Source organism: Gopherus evgoodei, unplaced genomic scaffold (genome assembly GCF_007399415.2).
Source record: "Gopherus evgoodei ecotype Sinaloan lineage unplaced genomic scaffold, rGopEvg1_v1.p scaffold_37_arrow_ctg1, whole genome shotgun sequence".
Taxonomy (NCBI): Eukaryota; Metazoa; Chordata; order Testudines; family Testudinidae; genus Gopherus; species Gopherus evgoodei.
The window spans coordinates 770,947-788,687 of NW_022060049.1; the positions used below are offsets into that span (position 1 = coordinate 770,947).

The 17,741-nt window shown below is 47.2% G+C and overlaps 1 protein-coding gene across 5 annotated transcripts in view; it reads left to right on the forward strand.

The window, feature by feature from the left end:
- AKAP8 (A-kinase anchoring protein 8) overlaps nt 1-8,314 on the forward strand; it is a 31,264-nt gene extending 22,950 nt beyond the window's left edge. For 3 of the 5 annotated variants that reach the window (XM_030545521.1, XM_030545524.1, XM_030545523.1), the window contains 2 exons: nt 3,382-3,477; nt 6,841-8,314. In XM_030545521.1, coding sequence (XP_030401381.1) covers nt 3,382-3,477; nt 6,841-7,350 — 606 coding nt within the window. In that variant the 3' untranslated portion in view covers nt 7,351-8,314. Of the gene's footprint in view, nt 1-3,381; nt 3,478-4,976; nt 5,169-6,840 lie in introns of all 5 variants that reach the window. The other 2 variants (XR_003998155.1, XM_030545522.1) reach the window with 2 other exon arrangements.
- Nucleotides 8,315-17,741: the final 9,427 nt, after the last annotated feature.

The following is a 17,741-nucleotide window of genomic DNA, read 5'->3' on the forward strand; positions in this document are numbered from 1 at the left end:
TGGAAGGGGTTGTAGTCAGTGGTGAGCTGGAGCCAGTTCCCACTGGTTCGCGGGAACCGATTGTTAAATTTAGAAGCCCTTTTCGAACCAGATGTCCCGTGAGGCTTACCTCACTCTGCCTCTGCCTCGTCCTGCTCCCCTGGCTTCTCCTTCCCCTCCCTGGCTTCCTGCGAATCAGCTGTTTGTGCAGGAAGCCTGGGAGGGCTGAGAAGGAAGCAGTGGCTTCCCGCAGGTGAGCTGGGGCAGGGGGGCGGGGGTGCAAGGAGGGCTCCAGGTGCCGCACGGCGCCGGTCTGGCCCCCAACCCCGGACAGGGTCTGACCCCGACTCCGGCCGGCGTGTGTCCGGCCCGACCTGGCCCCAGCTCCAACTGCGGCCTGCCAGGCGGCCCAGCCACTGGGCCCGGCCCCAGCTGAGCCGCTCTGGTCCCAACACCAGCCCCAGCCGAGTGGCCCAGCCCGGCCTGGCCCCCACCTCCAGGCAGCATAGTAAGGAGGAAGGGAGGGGGTGTTGGATAGAGGGCAGGGGAGTTGTGGGGGGTGGATTAGTGTTGGGGCAGGGGTCCTGGGGTGGCATCAGGAATGAGAGGAGGGGTTGGATAGGGTGGCAGGGGGCAGTCAGGAGACAGGGAAGCGAGGTGGATGGGGCAGGTGTCCCAGGGGAGGGGGCTGTCAAAGAACATGGGGGGTTGGATGGGGCAGGAGCCTTGGAGGGATGGGGGGGCACAACCCCCTCGTGGGGTGAGGAGGAAGGAACCAGTTGTTAATATTTTGGCAGCTCATCACTGGTTGTAGTACATGTTGAGTGAGAGAAAGATGAATAGAAGTGGTTACAAAGAAAGTGAGACCTGGTCTTGCCTTTTGCAATCTGCCATCCCACAGTATGTCAATGAATTTGAGAACCATGGAATCATTGATAGGAGCTGAAGTTTCCATATGATGACTGTGATACATACGGAGCCAGGCCCTTAAGGGCAGATCTTTTATTGGGCCAGGAATTAGATTTTGGATGGGATTCATACATTTTAAGGCCAGAAGGCAGGATCATCTAGTCTGACCTGCATAACACAAGTTAGAGGACATCCCTCCACCCCAGTAATTTCTGTGAGGGTCTGGCTTTTCCTTCCTGTTCTCTTGGGATTAAATGCTCTGACTCAGGAATGCTGTATAAATTACACACCAAGGGTTCTTTTTGAGGTTCCACTGTTTTATAGTGCTGCTTAATAAAAAATTCAAAAGCCTCCCTTGTCAGAACACTTGAGGCAGGCACAATAATAATTCTAACAAAAGGCATGATGTTAGATGAGCATCTAAACCAGCATTGGCCACAGTGGAGCTTGGAGCTTTACAGTACATCTTCCAGCAACCCTTCATCTCAGTTCAAAATGGAGCAATGCATGATGGGTAAAGCTACAATTTTGTCATGGCAATCACGGATTCTGTGATTTTATCAGACCTTCATGATTTCTTCAGTTGGGGTCGGGGCTATGCTCCCCCACCCCACGGCGGGGGCTGCAGCTGGTGCTGAGCACCTGCCCAACAGCTTGCGGCAAGGGCTGCCCCTGCCCTGCAGTGTCTGCAGTTATTTTTAGTAAAAGTCACAGACAGGTCGGAGGCTCCGTGAATTTTTGTTTATTGCCTGTGACCTGTCGATGACTTTTAGTAAAAGTAACTGACAAAATTGTAGCCTTAATGATGAGATCTATAGTCTTCGAAGACTGCTCTTTCAGAAAGAGAGAGGCTTCAATCACTTCTCTCCATGCAAGTTAAATACAGCTCTTCAGCACCCAGCTTTTGTTGGTTCATTGTTCAGTTGGGGAAAATACGAGAGATCCTTTGAAATCCTTCCAGAAGTGTTAAATGCCACTGGCATTTAATCATATCTGTCCATTATTCCTTTACTTCCTGCTCTTCGCAGTTTGTTGCTACTGAGTGTGGTTAAGTTTGGCAGAATTTGATTTTTATTTTTTCTAATTTTGACAATTGATACTGATTTTTTTCTAGCAGTTTTTATTTTTACAGTGGCTGGAAATTAAGGGAGGGGTTTAGGCTCCCTGCATGGCTGAGAGGTCCAAGACACTGGGGTACAAGGTGCAGGGAGACTGTGGTCCTGGCCCAGTCAGGGCTGCTACAAGGAGGATAAGCCCTCAGCCACTAGGTGCTGCTGAACTATTCCTGCCCCGGGTGGTTTCCACAATCCTAATTGATGGATGTGTGGGGCCGAGGCTGCACAGCTGCAGGGCTGGTGACACCCAATCCCTGCAGGCTCAAGGTCCAGAGAAGGCTGTGGTCTTGGGGGGGCATAGCAGAGACCTCTGACTAGGACTATGGTGAAGATGAGCCCCTGGCCATGGGGAGGCCATCCCTCTACTATATGGCTCCATTCCTGGCAGGAGACATTCAGCAGGGGATGGCCTTCCCCGTGTCAGAGGGTTTGTCGTTGTTCTTGCAGCCCTGGCTGTTGGGGCTCTCCGCTCATTCCACCAGGACCACAGCTTTCCTTGTATGTTGCACCTGCAGGGACCTGGGGTCACTGTTCCTGCTGCAATGCAGGGAGCCCTCTGCAGCCCTGCTGTCACAGGAGTGAAGGGCTGCAGAGGGAGCTGTGTGCTGCTGCAGGGCTGGTGACACTCAGTCTCTACAAGGCAAGGTGCACGGTGGATGCAAGCCCACTGGCTGTTGTTTTTCATCAGTTTCCTTGTGTCAGCTGAAATCAACATTTTCTGACCTCTGTCAGTGTAAAATCAAATCCTACCGAACCTAAGTATAGTGCACCCTGCTCATTTGGTGCTAGCCAGTCTGCTGGAGATCGCGCACTGATATTTGTGCAGACAGCTTAATCTGTTGCCGGATAGCATTCATTTTAAAGTCCTAAAACTTTGTTGCATCTGATTTTACTGTAAGGTATTTGAAGGATATGCTCATGTCTGATTTGGATCACCTCAATTTGAGAGCAGTTTCAGTCAGAATTCAAAGTCAGGGCTTGAAGTCACTCATTGCTTGATGGTATTTGCATGTAAATGCATGCACAGCATAGCAGAAATTGTTTAGCTGTCTTATTTTCTGAAATAAACTTACTTTGGTAGTGAAAAGACCTAATAATCTGCTGCTTTAACTAGGGATTACTGCATTGCTGCAGCCTTGCATTTTGGTGACCATTGCAGTTGAGGGTCCTTAATGGACTTTTCTTCAGGGCTTGTATTGCCAGATTGGGCATGCCCCATCCCCAAGGCCAAAACATGTACCCTATGCAGAGCAGCCACTGCAGAACAGGGCTGGAATCTGGAATTTCTCCTTGACAGCATAGCTGGGCAGGAAACTAACATCTTGAGACTGATCTCTGTTAAGCTCTTCCTTGACCCAGTATCCGGTTTCCTTTTCAGATGGCAGCCGAGCAGTTCAAGAAGACTAGTCTCCATGTTGCCAAGAGTGTCCTAAATAACAAGCACATTGTAAAAATGCTGGAAAAGTATCTCAAGGTGAGTGAGTAAGAAAGTCACCAGCTAGTCTTGCTTTTCCACAGAGCAGTGGGGATACACGCTGACTTGGTCCTGAACACTGAACTGGTACAGAGCACAGAGCTGAGTATCACTGTGTGTGCTGCATGTTGGTCACAAAACTTGCTTCAATATACAATGGGGAGAAGCATAGATACCACTCTGCTTTCTTATGCATAGGCTGAGCCTTGGGTCTGGTGTCTTTATTTTCTTTTTAGGCAGTTTATCACTTTTCATATATTTTTAAAAATTTACGAATTGTACCTTATTGCAATCCCCGCACATGTAGATTAGTTAATCATCCAAACCAAAACGTAATTAAAGGAACAAAATATCAAAAGGAACTTCAGTGCCTTAAAGTCAGCCCTCAGGCAGTGGCCTGAGGGGGCATTCACCCTGGTGCCAAAAGGAGGCACAAGGCATAGGCACCATCTAAGTCCCACAGGGCGTTAGTTAAACTGAAGTGGTGCTTAGGCCTCATCCTGGCTACCTGCCTGGGGTGAATTTCACCCTGCATGAACAGTTAGGCTCTGAAACTTTCCCAGCAGGTCAACAAACTCTGACAGACCAACAGGGGAATCAAATTCCAGAGTCGAAACATTCCCTGTAGGCCCTGTCCATGTTCCTCGAGATCAAAGGAGGGGAGTATCAGTGAGAGCACCCTAGCCGATCCTCACTGTCAGGATGAAGCATGAGGACAAAGGGCCACAACAGGTAGGGTTCTTAGGTCAAATCAGCACTTTGAATTGCATCCAGAAAGAAGCTGGAAGCCAGTGCAATCTTCAGAGTATGGGTGTAATATGCTCCATGCGGAAGCGCCGCTGAGTAAGCAGGCAGTTGCGTCCTGCAATGACGTTTCCAAGTTGCCTTCAAGGGTATGCCCATTTAGAGCACATTGCAGTAATGCAATCTGGCGGTGGCATGGGCATGGGTAACTGGCGAGGTCCACATCTGAGAGGAAAGGTCGCAACCTCCTTGCCATGCGAAGATGAAAAGAAGCACTTTTGGCTACTGCTGGTACCTGGGAATCCAGGAGCAGCCAAGGATCCAACAGGACCCCTGATTTGCAAACTTGGCTAACAGGGCAGGCAAACCCCCTCAAATGGGGGGAGCAGCTGTTTTCCCTGTTCCACCGGCATCACTTTGGTCTTATCTGGATTGAGCCTCTGCCAACTAGCTCTCATCCAAGCCCCAGTCTCTGCTAGACACTAGCAAAACTGAGACTCCACCCTCTGGGTCCAGTGAAAGAGACTTTGAGCTGAGAGTTATCAGCACATTGATGGCACTGCAGCCCAGATAGCGAGGCTGTCTCCCCTAGCGGCCTCTCATACACGTTGAACAGGAGGGGTGACAATAAACCCTGCGGTACCCCACACGAGAGAGCCCTCGGGGCAGATGAGCAATTGCCCAGTGCTACCCTCTGGGATCTCTCAGAGGAAAGAACGGAACCACTCAAGTGCAACTCCGTCTACCCCTGCCAGGGTCCGCAGGCACATCAACACCTCATGATCAACGGTATCAAAGGCTGCCGGCAGATCTAAAAGAATCAGCATGGGCACCTGACCTTTGTCCATCAGCAGGAGGAGATCTTCGACCGATCCCAGCACGGTCTCCGTACCATACCCAGGTGCAAAACCAGACTGAAAGGGGTGAAGGAAATCTGAGGATTCCAGGTAATGCCAGAATTGCCTCGCCAAAACCTTCTCAGCAACCTTCCCCAAGGAAGGCTGGAGACAGGGTGATAATTGCCAAGACTGTCAGCGTCAAGAGATGGTTTCTTGAACGTGGGCCTAATGATTCCTCCTCTGAGGGATGCTGGCACCTTGCCCTTACAAAGGGAGGCTGTGACAGTCTCCACCAATAGTGGACTCCATATTCCCCTGTAGATTTTACTGGCGGTTATGGACATGGGTCCAGATCGCAGGGTATAGCCTGGAGTTCCTCCAGAACCTCAATAGATAAGATTGGCTGGCTAAAATCCAGCCAGAGAAGACGACATTATGTTTGTCCTCCACCTGCATGGATCTGCTCTTGTGGAGGCAGCCAGACTGGTCTGAATCTGATCATTCTGGTCCGTGAAATAGAAAACTCCTCACAAGAAACACTTGACTGTTGTTAGGCAAAGATGGCCCAGTTTTACTAGGCTGTCTGTCACCCAGCACAGTTTCACTGGGCAGGGTTTCACGGATACTGGTGGGGCAAGAGAACTCTCTCCTTGCCTCCATCGCAACCATGACGTAAGAGTTCAAAAGCTCTTAGTCACACTCAATTAGATTCTGGGCAAGATTTCTGCCACTGGCATGTTATCTTCCTTATTCACACTTCATCTGTTGCAGGCTGCCTGCATACCAAGGTGATCTGTGAGGAAGGGAAGGAGAGTTTAGGAGCCACCATACCATAATCCAGAACAAACGGTGCAGGCGGTCCATCTACTGGCTGTGCAATATTCTCCCTCAGATAACTCTGAAACCCAATCTAAGCCAAATAATAAAAATAGGTCCTCTGTCCCAAAAGAAGTAGACATGAGCTCTGATCTCAGCCTTATTCAGGCTGAACGAGGCCAAAACCCTTAGGGCCTTGACATCCTATGAAAAATATGAGTAAAACTCCTACTGAAATAACAAAACCTAATTAGTTATCACTTAGTGTGGGATGGAGAGAGCCGGAACCAATTCTTGAGACTACTAAGATGGGTTTTCACTTGAAATCATTAGTTATACCAACACTTCAAAAAATACCTGGATTTCTTGGCTCCCAAAGATAGGGTGCTATGAAAACTGTAACTTCAGTTGTTGATCTGCCTAGACCTCACCCAGTGGGAGAGAAATCTCTCCCACTGGGTTGTATGCTCAAGTGGGACTGGACAGAAGGTGAAAATTTTGATAATTGCTTTCTAGAAGATGAGTTCCTCCCACTTGAGATTGGACACCCCTGGTTTGCCTAGGTGTTGCAGCACACACAGTTCGTAAGAGTGTACCCTCCCTCCCCCAGCCCCTCGGTGACTGCACCCTAAACAGGTTTCAGTACATGAGTCGCATACAGTTTTCATTTCTGCAAGGTAGAGGCTTTCCCAGCACTAAGTAAGATTGCCTATTGACGTGGGACTTTGAAAAACACTTTCCTGGGGTGCTTTTCATGATAAAAGTTTAGAGTGCACAATTTTTATAGGAGCTTTGAGGCTGGACTTGATCAATTTTCACAGTTCTTTCCTGAAATTGAGGATCTGTCGTTTCCACTTGATCTCCGTTGCAAACCTCTGAATTTCATATCTGAGGTTTCCTCTAGGAGAAACTTAAACCATACTACAGGCAAATGACTGCTGTCCTTTTCCCCTCTCTTTGTCAGGGTGATGATCCATTTACAGATGAAATTGTTGACCAGGATGTTGATGAAACTGAAGCCTTGGAAGGAGGTGATGGTGGTGGAGAAGGGGCTAATGAAAGTGCTACTGCAGAGATGAAAGAGGAAGGTCCTGGGGATGCAGGTGAAGCCACAGAAGCCCCTGAAGCCACTAAAGCAGAAGGAGAAGAAATAGAAAAAGCCTCTGAGGAATTGCCTGAAAATGAGGAGGTGCCTAAAAATGAGGTAGACCAGCAGCAGCCACCAGAAGAAGCTGAGGTTGAGGCAGAGGCTGGAATAGAAGAAGCAGCAGAGTCAGCAGTGGTTCCAACAGAAGAACCATCCCCTCCTCAAGAAAATATAGGTGAAACAGTGGCTTCTGCAGGAGGTGAAGCTGAGATACACCAGGCTGAAAAGGAAGAGGAAAAACCAAGTGAGGTAACAGAGTCTGGAAACAGTGATGCAAAGGTAGAGGAGGAGGCACCACCTGTAGAAGTGGAGCTGCAGCAAGAATAACTGTGTGAATGTTTGTGTGAAGGTGACTTGTCCTGCACAATTGTATAATCCATGATTTTGATTTTTTTTTTCCTGTCTTATTCAAATGCAGTACCTGAATGTGCATTGCCAGAAATACGGCTGGCTTTGTTTTTGTTCAAGGGGAGGGACCCAACTGTTCTGTTATGGGAGCAGTCTTGTGCTTAACTGTCTTGTTCTGTAGACTTGCTTAGTTCTGCTTTCTACATAATGTTTTAGGTTGAAGACGGCAGAAAGCTGTACATTCCCCAAGAAACACTTGAGGTGCATCATCATCCTTTTGAATTTTAGAATGGAAAGCAAGATTTGCAAAATAAAAACATAATGATTAGATTCTGACAGCTGTTTGGTTTTTAAGTGCAGCACTAAAGCAGTATGGTTTCTTTTGCAACAGACGTGGTCCTTTTACTAACTGGGAGCCAATAAATATCTTCAGCACTTTTTATCCCTACCTGTAGGGAATACTTTACCATTTTAAATACTCCCTAGAAAGGAGAGGTTTTTTGTCACGAGATCCACTGGCTTCATCTGTCAAAACTCCAGTACTGCATGAGAATTAGGATATGTAGTTTTACAGTTTTTAAGCACCAAGTTGGTTATGTCTAGAAATCAGGCCACTCTTTGTATAGTGCACTGATTTAGAGACCTACTTTGAGGGGGGGAAATTGCACCTCCCTTGAAAACCATTTTTTCCTTCCTCCTAAATTTTAATAAGGTCACAATAGTCTCATTCACAGTATAAAACTGATTGCCAAATGCTGTCACAGGGTTATTCAAACAGTACCAAGATCAGCAAACGATAGGAACTGCTGACTTGTTAAGTGTTATTATCTATGCTTGTGGTATAAAATGTTTAAGTCTGATATAGACCTGCTATCATTTTGAATAAACCCAGAGTTCTTGATCTTAAAGTCTAAATAAACTTCTGAATCTGGAAAAAAAACAACCACCACTTCTAATTGTAATTGAGCTACCTATGAAATGTCTGCATTTTGAGCAATCGTTAAATATTTGTAAAATGAGAACCATCAGCTCCATCTCTGGGTCTTGGGTTCTGGGACAATATCACACACTTTTTATCAAAGACCAAATGCAGGTGGTGCTTTTTTAAAGATTCTCTTCCACAGTGCATGAAAGGTTGGGAGGCTTCAGTAAGAATCACATCCATTTCTGCCTCTGATCCCTTGTACCAATACACTTTGATGTAACATTTGTACATGCAAAGGGAAAACCGAGGTATCGAACATGATTGATTGTCTGCCTGGCTGAGAGTAGCTAAGATATTTGCCTGGAGTGGCAGCTAAGTTTTGTTATAAATAGCACTTTGTAACTGCTAAAATCCCTGGCACCAAAGATCTTGATAACAATACATTGGTCTGATTCTCAGGGCATCAGGAGGTTAAAGATATTGCATACACAGACCTTTGGCAAGCCTTTTCCTGATAGTCATTGCCACACTTCATAGAAAATCCATTACTGTCTGCATGTCCACATAGCACTTGGGTTTTCCAATCTCTTGTTGGGTTGGCTGAGCCCTACATTTATAGTTCAAAGTACCAAATGGTGAAGGTCTTCTAGTTTAAAGTTCAGTATGTTAGTGCTGATCATGTGCACACCCAAACCCAACTTATTTCTAATAGAACAAATCTAATGTGGACAAAGGAGAACAAACTCTATCTTGGAGGTTGAAATGGGGAAGTGTGAAGTCTTGTTTGCAGATTCCCTTTCTTCTTGTCCATAAACTTCTGCCAGCTGTGAGATTGTATCAGGATGCTGTGGAGGTGGGAGGGAGGCAGTGAGACTACATTACAGAGAGAAAAAGGAATATAAGAACTTGAACATTAGTGCAACTGGTTGGTACACCTAAACTAAAGAGGCTTTTCAGGGAAATCCAAGTCCGGTAGGTGGGAAATGCAACTTAGAAATAGCAAGGTAGCCTGGTCTCCCCAGATACAATAACTTTTGCACCACCTCCTCTCTCTCAGCTCTGTGTTGTGGCTGGGTGAGAAGATTTGCTTTCTCTTTGTTCTTGCCACACAAGAAAGGAAGCATTTTAGTTGCTAAACTAAATTAAAATGTAACTTGGAATTATTTTCAAAGCCAGTAATACTTCTAGTGTAATAGCTATAAATATTGGAGGCTTCCACGAACTGCATGAGATTATCCCAGGAAGTGTTGATTTCTTCGTTGCTAAGATCTGATCGTCAGTAATCACTACATTTCTTGGAATGCTGAGGCCCCTGTAGAACTGGGAGCAGCAAGGAGATTGCCTTGTGGATCCTATAAAGCTGCAGCCTGGGCCTCTCCCTCTGATTTCCCAATAACTGAACTGTGCCCATGCATAGTTAGTAAATTTAATGTACTGACAGTGTGGAATGCAAGATAACTTCTGGGGAAGAGAAGGACACAAATTAGATGAGAGAGGCTTTAGACTAGAGGTGTGCAAACTACAGCCTGCAGGCCAGATCTAGCCCAATGCCTGTTTTAATCCGGCCCTTGAGCTCCTGCTGGGGAGTGAGGTCTGGAGCTTGCACCACTCCAGCTGGGGATCAGGGTCGGGGGCTGCTTCACGCTGCTCCCAGAAGCAGCAGCATGTCTCTCTCCAGCTCCTATGCATAGGTGTAGCCAGGCGCTGTGCATGCTGCCCCTGCAGCTCCCAGTGGCCAGGAACCGCGGCCAATGGGAGGTACAGGAGTGGTGCCTGCGGACAGGGCAGAGTGCAGCGGAACTGCCTGGCCGTGCTTCTGCATAGGAGCTGGAGGGGGGGGGGGGATATGCCGCTGCTTCCGGGAGCCACTTGAGGTAAGCGCTGCTTGGAGCCTCCACCTCTGAGCATCACCCCTGCACCTGTGCCCCAGTCCCCTGGCCACTCCCCCAACCCGGAGCCCCCTCGTGCACTCTGAACTCCTCATTTCTAGCCCCACCTTGGAGTCTGCACCCCTGTCAGAGCCCGGACCCCCTCCTGCACCCCAGCCCCAATTTCGTGAGCTTTCATGGCCTGCCATACAATTTCTATACTCAAATGTGGCCCTTGGGCCAAAAAGTTTGCCCACCCCTGCTTTAGAGGAATGGGGATTGGATAAGTTTCTGTTTACTTGCCAGCTAGCAGATGCTAATACATCAGTTGCTCTTATTTCTGATAGAGAAGTTTTATTTGGGAAGCCATTTTTGAGTATCAAATGTGTACAATAATGTACATAGAGGTAGTGCTTCAAGTGAGTGCAAACTTGCTGTACACATCTGTGGGAGTAGGGTATTTACATCTCCTAGTACTAGTGTGATGTCTTGGGGATCATGCAGACCAATAAGGGATTCTGAAACCGCCTGCCCTGTAATCTTGGAGTGCATTTATGCTGTGCTGGTATGGCTCAGAATCTGATGCTGGTGGCCTATCTACAAGTAGAATGTCTCACCCTGGCTTTTACAAGCCTAGTTACTCCTTTCAGGGTGACACCAACAGCCCTTCCAGCACCTTGTCTCCTCAATTCCATCGTTCCTGAGTTCATAATTGCCCAGCTGTTGGACCATTTCCCTCTGGTTCGTCACTGCTAAAGGCATGAAACCAGTCCTCCCTCCGAGCTTGCTTTGGCACATACACTTCACGCAGTTTGCACTCTGGAGATTTGCTTGGGGGTAAAAACAATAAACAAAGATTTATTTAATAGAAAAACCACAGATTCAAAGATGAAGTAGTAAGGGAAGCAAACAAAGTTGCAACCTCAGGCTTTATGCTTTTATAAGTGATAAAATCCCTATTCTAATACAAGTTACCTTTTGGTCTTTGAACAATTTCCTAGTGTACCCCTGACTATAGGGGCCTCCAGCATTTCAGAGACGGCTTCCTGCTTGGAGACTCCTTCAATTTCTACATGCTTTCATTTCAAACTCCTTCCATTTTAAAAGGTTTTTGTTCTTCAGTCACTACAGATATTCAAAATTGTGAAATGCCCATGTTGTTCCATTATCTTTAATGGCTTGTTGTATTTTCCAGGGTAGTACAATAGATTACTTGTGTTTGGTTTTGCATAAACACCTGGGATGGGAGGTGCCCCCTCCCTGCTGTGAGGTGTAGTTGAAATTGTAGTACAGGTTATAAGCACATTTTTCTATATACATAAATATGCATATTCATAACCATAGCTTCTTTGAATACAGTCCCTATGTGTGCTCCACTGTAGGTGTGTGCGCACGCGCCCCTGTGCTGCTGATTGGAGAATTTCAATAGCAATCCATCTTGGCTAGAGATGGAGCTAAGAGCTCTCTGTTCACAGATTGTTGATCCCCTATAGTTCTGCAAATTTTTGCTTCCTTTGAAGCCTTTTTCTTTTAGTACCTTGTTTGTTTTTAGTTGGCTGTGCCAAAGAAAAGAAAGGGTTTGCCTTCTGCCAACTACGGTTGGGGGAAAGGGGGAGATGACACCCCTGGGCAAGAGTATGCTTGTCTCACCAGGCTTCAAAAAGTACCTTATCTGCAAAGAATCCATCCCATGGTGGATAGACATACACAGCGCATTTGTGGATTGTGCTTTTCCCTGAAGCAGCAAAAGTGTGGTTGGTGCCAGCAGTTTAATCCAGGTCCTCGAAGGATAGAGAGTTAAGGCTTAAACTCCGGCTCATGGAGTTGGTCCTCCAACCTCGGGTCCCAGCAACCTTCTATGTCGAAGGCAGGTGATTCCAAGGAGACGAGCCACTCACTCAAGACCACTAAGAAAAGATCTGTGTCCCCCTAGCAAGCCCTGATGAATCCAGAAACTCTCTGTCTCCATTGATACCAAAGGCAGTGAAGCCATCTAGAACTGGTACCCAGGGCATATGTGGTACCAGACTGACAGAGTAAGTCTGTCTGCCCAAAGACCCAATGGGCACAGGAAAAATTGTACCAGCACCACGGGGGCATGAAAGATGTGCCCCGGGGAGGCTACATTGACATGGTCATCAGCATTGACCTGGTGTGCCTGGCACCAACAGACTATAATACTAGGTCCATGTCTTCGATTCCATTGGTACAAGCGTCTCTGCACTGACAACCACCAGCACCAGCATCCACACTGGCAGATTTCTGGTGTGCAATGGATCTCTTGGTGTCTGATGCACCGGACTCACCATTCAGTACCTGGGCTCCAGTACCAGGCTCTCCCAGAGCATTGGACTCAATGACCTCTCCATGCTGCGCATCATCTTTCTCCTCATCAGAGTCAGACAGTGAGCAAAAGTACTTGGATTCCCACTGCTCATCCTACCTGCCCTACGGGTCTCAATTTCATCATGGACACCTGGCGTACCACCTGCCCAACCTTCAGCCTCTATGGTTTAGGCAGCCATGGTACCAGCTCCTGCCCTCAATGGCCTGGCAGGCTGAGGCAACAAACTTCCCAGGCCATTAGAGTGACATACCAACAGGCAAGGAGGTACCCTCCTTCAGCTGTGGCGTCAGAGGGATCAAAACCACCTGAGCAACTGAGGGAGGAAGATGAAGCTGAGGCAGAAAGGGAAGACACCCCTCAAGCTCGTCTCTTGTCCTCACCTGATGAGGCAGTGATGCCCTCTCTGCCATCCATGGTACATCATTTTAAATCATTCTAGAACTTAGCTCAGAAGGTGGCAGAAGCCCTGCAAATACAGCTGCACCAAGTTACTGAGCCTCACCACAAACTGGTGGACATTCTGAACTCTTCCACTTCTTCCACCTCTGCCAGAGTGGCCCTTCCAGTTAATGAGGTGCTTCTGGATCCTGCCAGAGTTATAGGGCAGATCCCTGGGTCCATCTGCCGACATGCAAGCAGGTGAGCAAAAAGTAGTATTAATGGAATTTTTATTTTCCTACCCCACCTCCAAATTCCATCACTGTGGGTGTCGTCAATTCTAGTTTACCAGTTTAAATCCACCCTATATGACCAAGACAGGAAACTCTTGGACCTGTTTGGCAGAAAAGCATATTCATCATCCACTCTTCAGTTCCAGGTGGCTAATTACCAGGTCCTGTTGGCCCAATATGACTACCAGAACTATGTGAAACTAGGTTCCTTTATTGATCAGCTCCTGAACTCCCACAAAGACCAATTTATGGCAATAATTAACAAGGGCCAGCTGATGGCAAAAACATCTCTCCAGTCCGCATTTGAACGTGTCACCGTGTCTGCCATATCTATTTCTACGGCCGTGGTTATGAGAAGGGTGTCGTGGCTGCAGTTGTTCTGCTTTCCTAAAGAGGTCCAAACCACGGTGGAGGACCTTCCCTTTGAGGGAATGAATCTGTTCACCGAAAAGACAGATGCATCCCTTCATATGTAGAAGTATTCTTGGGTGACCCTTTGCTCCCTAGGAATATACTTGCTGGCCTATAAGAGAAAATACAGCCCTCAGCTACCGTTTAAGCCCCAGTCATCGCAGTACATGCCTCAGAGATCTTATGAGCCACAGAGTAAGAAATCAAGGTTCCCCAAGCAAAAGGAGTCAGGACCACAACTGTCTTCATCTCAGCCCTCAACTTTGAAGCAGCAGTTTTGATGGGTTGGTTGAGGTGCCTGTAGAACACTGTCCTTGCCACCTTATGGTGGGAAACCCTACTCCTCCTTGTGGTGACCACTTTACCCCGTTCCACAGCACCTGGGAACAGATAAGCTCCAACAAGTAGATGTTGGAAATCATCCAGAATGGATATGCCATTCACCTCCTCCCTTTCGCCTCCCAAACACCCTTTCCTGTCCCTCTTCAGGGATCCATCTCATGAGTCTACTATGTCAAGAGGTAAACAGTCTCCTCAGCATAGGAGCTATAGAACCTGTGCCTGTACATCTCAGAGGCAAAGGCTTCAACTCTTGTTACTTCCGGATACCAAAGAAAAGGGAAGGTTGGAGACCTATACTGAACCTCCTAGCGCACAACACATATGTCAAAGCACAGAAATTCAAGATGGTCACCCCATCAGTGATCATCCCAATTGGTTTTCGGCCCTCGACCTTCAAGACTCATACTTCCACATTTCTGTCATACCAAGTCACAGATGTTACCTCAGATTCATGCTGGGCCAGGACCACTACCAGTACAGAGTACTCCCTTTCAGCCTCTCATTGGCTCTCAGAGTGTTCTCCAAGATATTCTAATAGTAGTGGCCCACCTATACTCTCAGGTCATAATGATTTATCCCTACCTAGATGATTGTGCAAGACTGTGCCCTGAGAAGGCAGAGGCCCAGCAAGTCACTCAGACCACACAGGACCTGTTTCTGAATCTGAGCCCTACAGGTCAATGAACAAAAATTGACCTTAACACGGGTTCAAAGACTAGAATTCATCGGAGCTGAACTTGACTCCATTCAGTCGAGGGGACTCCTTCTATATCACAGATTTTTCAAGCTCTCCTCGTTGATAGAGAAAATACAATCCAGTTCCCAAATCTTGGCCAGGCATTGCCTTCAGCTTCTGGGGCACATGGCTGTGGGCACATCAGTTATTATTGCTCATGCCAGATTACATATGAGATGCCTCCAAACATGGTTCGGTTCAGTTTACAGGCTGAATAGAGACATGGACAAGGTTTTATCAGTGCCCACCAGGGTCAAGCAATGGGGCCCCGATACCAACTGCAGACTCTCTAAGTGCTTGTGTAATGGTAATAAGGAAAACAGAAGAATTTGTGGAAGGACCCAATAAATATCTGTATGGGAATCCCATTTGCTCAGTCTTCCCATCCCTTCTGACCAGCGACACATCCCTCATAGGATGGGGAGTTCATTTCAATAGTCACACAATACTGGGCAAATGGTCTCCAACAGAGATGTGCCTCTACATCAACTTGCTTGAGCTCAGAGTGGCTGAAACACGTGCACTCACTTCCTCCTGCTGATCATGCATACCAAGGTCATGACGGACAACATGGCTTGCATGTACTACATAAACTGACACGGAGGCACCAGATCTCATTCCCTGTGCGTCTAACCACTGAAGCTATGGAACTGGTGCATCTCCCACAATGTCTTAATATCAGTGACCCACCTACCAGGAATACACAACCTGACAGCTGACAGTGTCAGCCACAAATTCCTGCAAGACCATGAATGGGAAATAGTCGGCAATTCTATGCAACATATTCTGACAATGGGATATGCTGGTAATTGACTTGTTTGCTACTCATCAGAACAAGAAGTGTCCACAGTACTGCTCCAGGGCAGGGACTGGACAATGCTCCGTGAGAGCTGCTCTTCTTCCTTAGGATAAGGGCCTTCTTTACTCCTTCCCCCCCACCCCCGTCTATTGCTGAAAGTCCTGTTGAAGATAATTTTTATCTTCCAAAAAAAAAAAAAAAAGCAAACATCACTCTGATTGCCCCCACCTGGCCTAGGCAGATGTGGTCACAGCTGGCATGTCCACCGATAACTCTTCCAATCACTTCTTACCTCCTGTCGCAGAAAAAGGGTCACACCCTCCACACCAATCTGCAAGTCCTTCAGCTCAAAGCATGGCTTCTTCATGGTTGCAGTACATAGAAACATCTTGCTCTGAGGTGGTGCTATTACATAATAGAAAGGGCACTACTCACATATCTACCTTCAAAAATGGAAGAGGTTCCAGATCTGGTGCCAGACCAAGGTTGACACCCCTAATTCAGCCACAGGTGGTCCTAGACTACATGTTAACCTTAAAGAAATTGGGTCGCTCTATTAGCTCTCCAAAGGGTCAGTTAGCAGCAGTTGCAACCTCCCACCAGCAGGTGGAAGGCTACTCAATCTTCAACCACCCAATTATGAAGAGGTTTCTTAAATGCATAGCAAACCTCTTCCCACAACCCAGGCCCCCCACTCTCCAATGGGACCTCAATCTAGTGATAAAAGGACTGACTAGACCACCATCTGAACCCATGGCCTCTTGTTCACTAACCATTCCATGAAGACTCTGTTCCTCATCTCCATCACGTTGGCCAGAAGGATAGGGGAGAGACCAGTTTTGATCGTGCATCTCCCTTTTACTGTGTTCTTCCTTGACAAGGTGACACTCAGACCCCATCCAAACTTGACTCCTAAAGTGACTTCTGCATTTCACATGAATCAACTTATTCAGCTTCCAACATTTTATCCCAAACCACTTGAGGACAACGGGCAAGCCATCCTTCATACACTCAATGTGAGAATAGCCTTGGCCTTCTATTTGGACAGAGCAAAGACCTATAGAAAATCTCTGAGACACTTCCTCTCCATTGTGGATAGATCGAAAGGTGCAGCTATCTCAGCTCAGTGGCTTTCCACGTAAATTGCTGGCTGTATTAAACTCTGCTACCAATTGCATGGGGTAGCACCCCCGTCTTCAATATGCATGCATTCCACAAGGTCAGTCTCCTCCTCTTCCCCAAGAGTTTCCCTATGTCAGAGGTCTGCAGAGTGCTAGTTGGGCATCTGTGTATACCTTTGCGGAATATTATGCCACCCTGGGGGATTCGACTACAAACGCTCAATTCGGTGCCACAGCACTGTCACCTCTATTAGACTTGACTCTGAAGTTCCAGCCTCCAGCAGTGGGCACTGCTCAGTAGTCACCTACAGTGGAGCACCCAAGAAGTTACCTTGTGCAGTAATGATGGTTCTTCGAGATGTGTGTCCCTATGGGTGCTCCATGACCCACCCTCCACACCTCTACTTCAGAGTTTCATTGGTTGACTCTGCGATAGAGAAGGAACTGAGGAGGAAATTCCTTTACACACCGGCTTGCCTCATGGCAGGTGGGAGTCATGCATGCGCCGGCAGGACGGACTGCTATTGAAATTCTCCAATCAGGAGCACAAGTCTTCACACACACCTCTAGTGGAGCACCCATAGGGGAACACCTCGAAAAACCATTGTTATTGCACAAAGGTGAGTAATTTCTTGTACACAGCTCATAATGACCAAGTTCAGAACATGACAAGCATTCATAAAAGACCTTATGTGATGTATTTTTATGCACAATAATATTGTATACAACCAGTTGCTTCAATTACTTATTCCTTCAGATTTAGAGCCTCTGTTCTTCCTTTGGGGCATCTGGATCCTGATTGTCATAACCGGCCAACCTGAAGATATGCGTAGGTGAATGCTTTTTCAGCTCTGCTTTTTCTTCCACACTAAACAAGAGTCACTAGGCTTTGAATATTGCAGGGCAATATTTTATTTATCTTCAGATGTTCTTTCTTGCTGTTATCTCGAAAAGGGAGGGGGTCTGTTTAGTTGGGCTGAGGAGGGTGCTGTGTCGTTGAACATGTGTATTTGTAGAACAGATTAGTAGTTGCTTGTTTTCAGGAGCTCTGGCTTTTCACACTGCAGTGTCTAGGGGCTTGGCTACACTGGAGAATTGCAGCGCTGGTGGTGGGTTTACAGCGCTGCAACTTAGTAACTGTCCACACTTG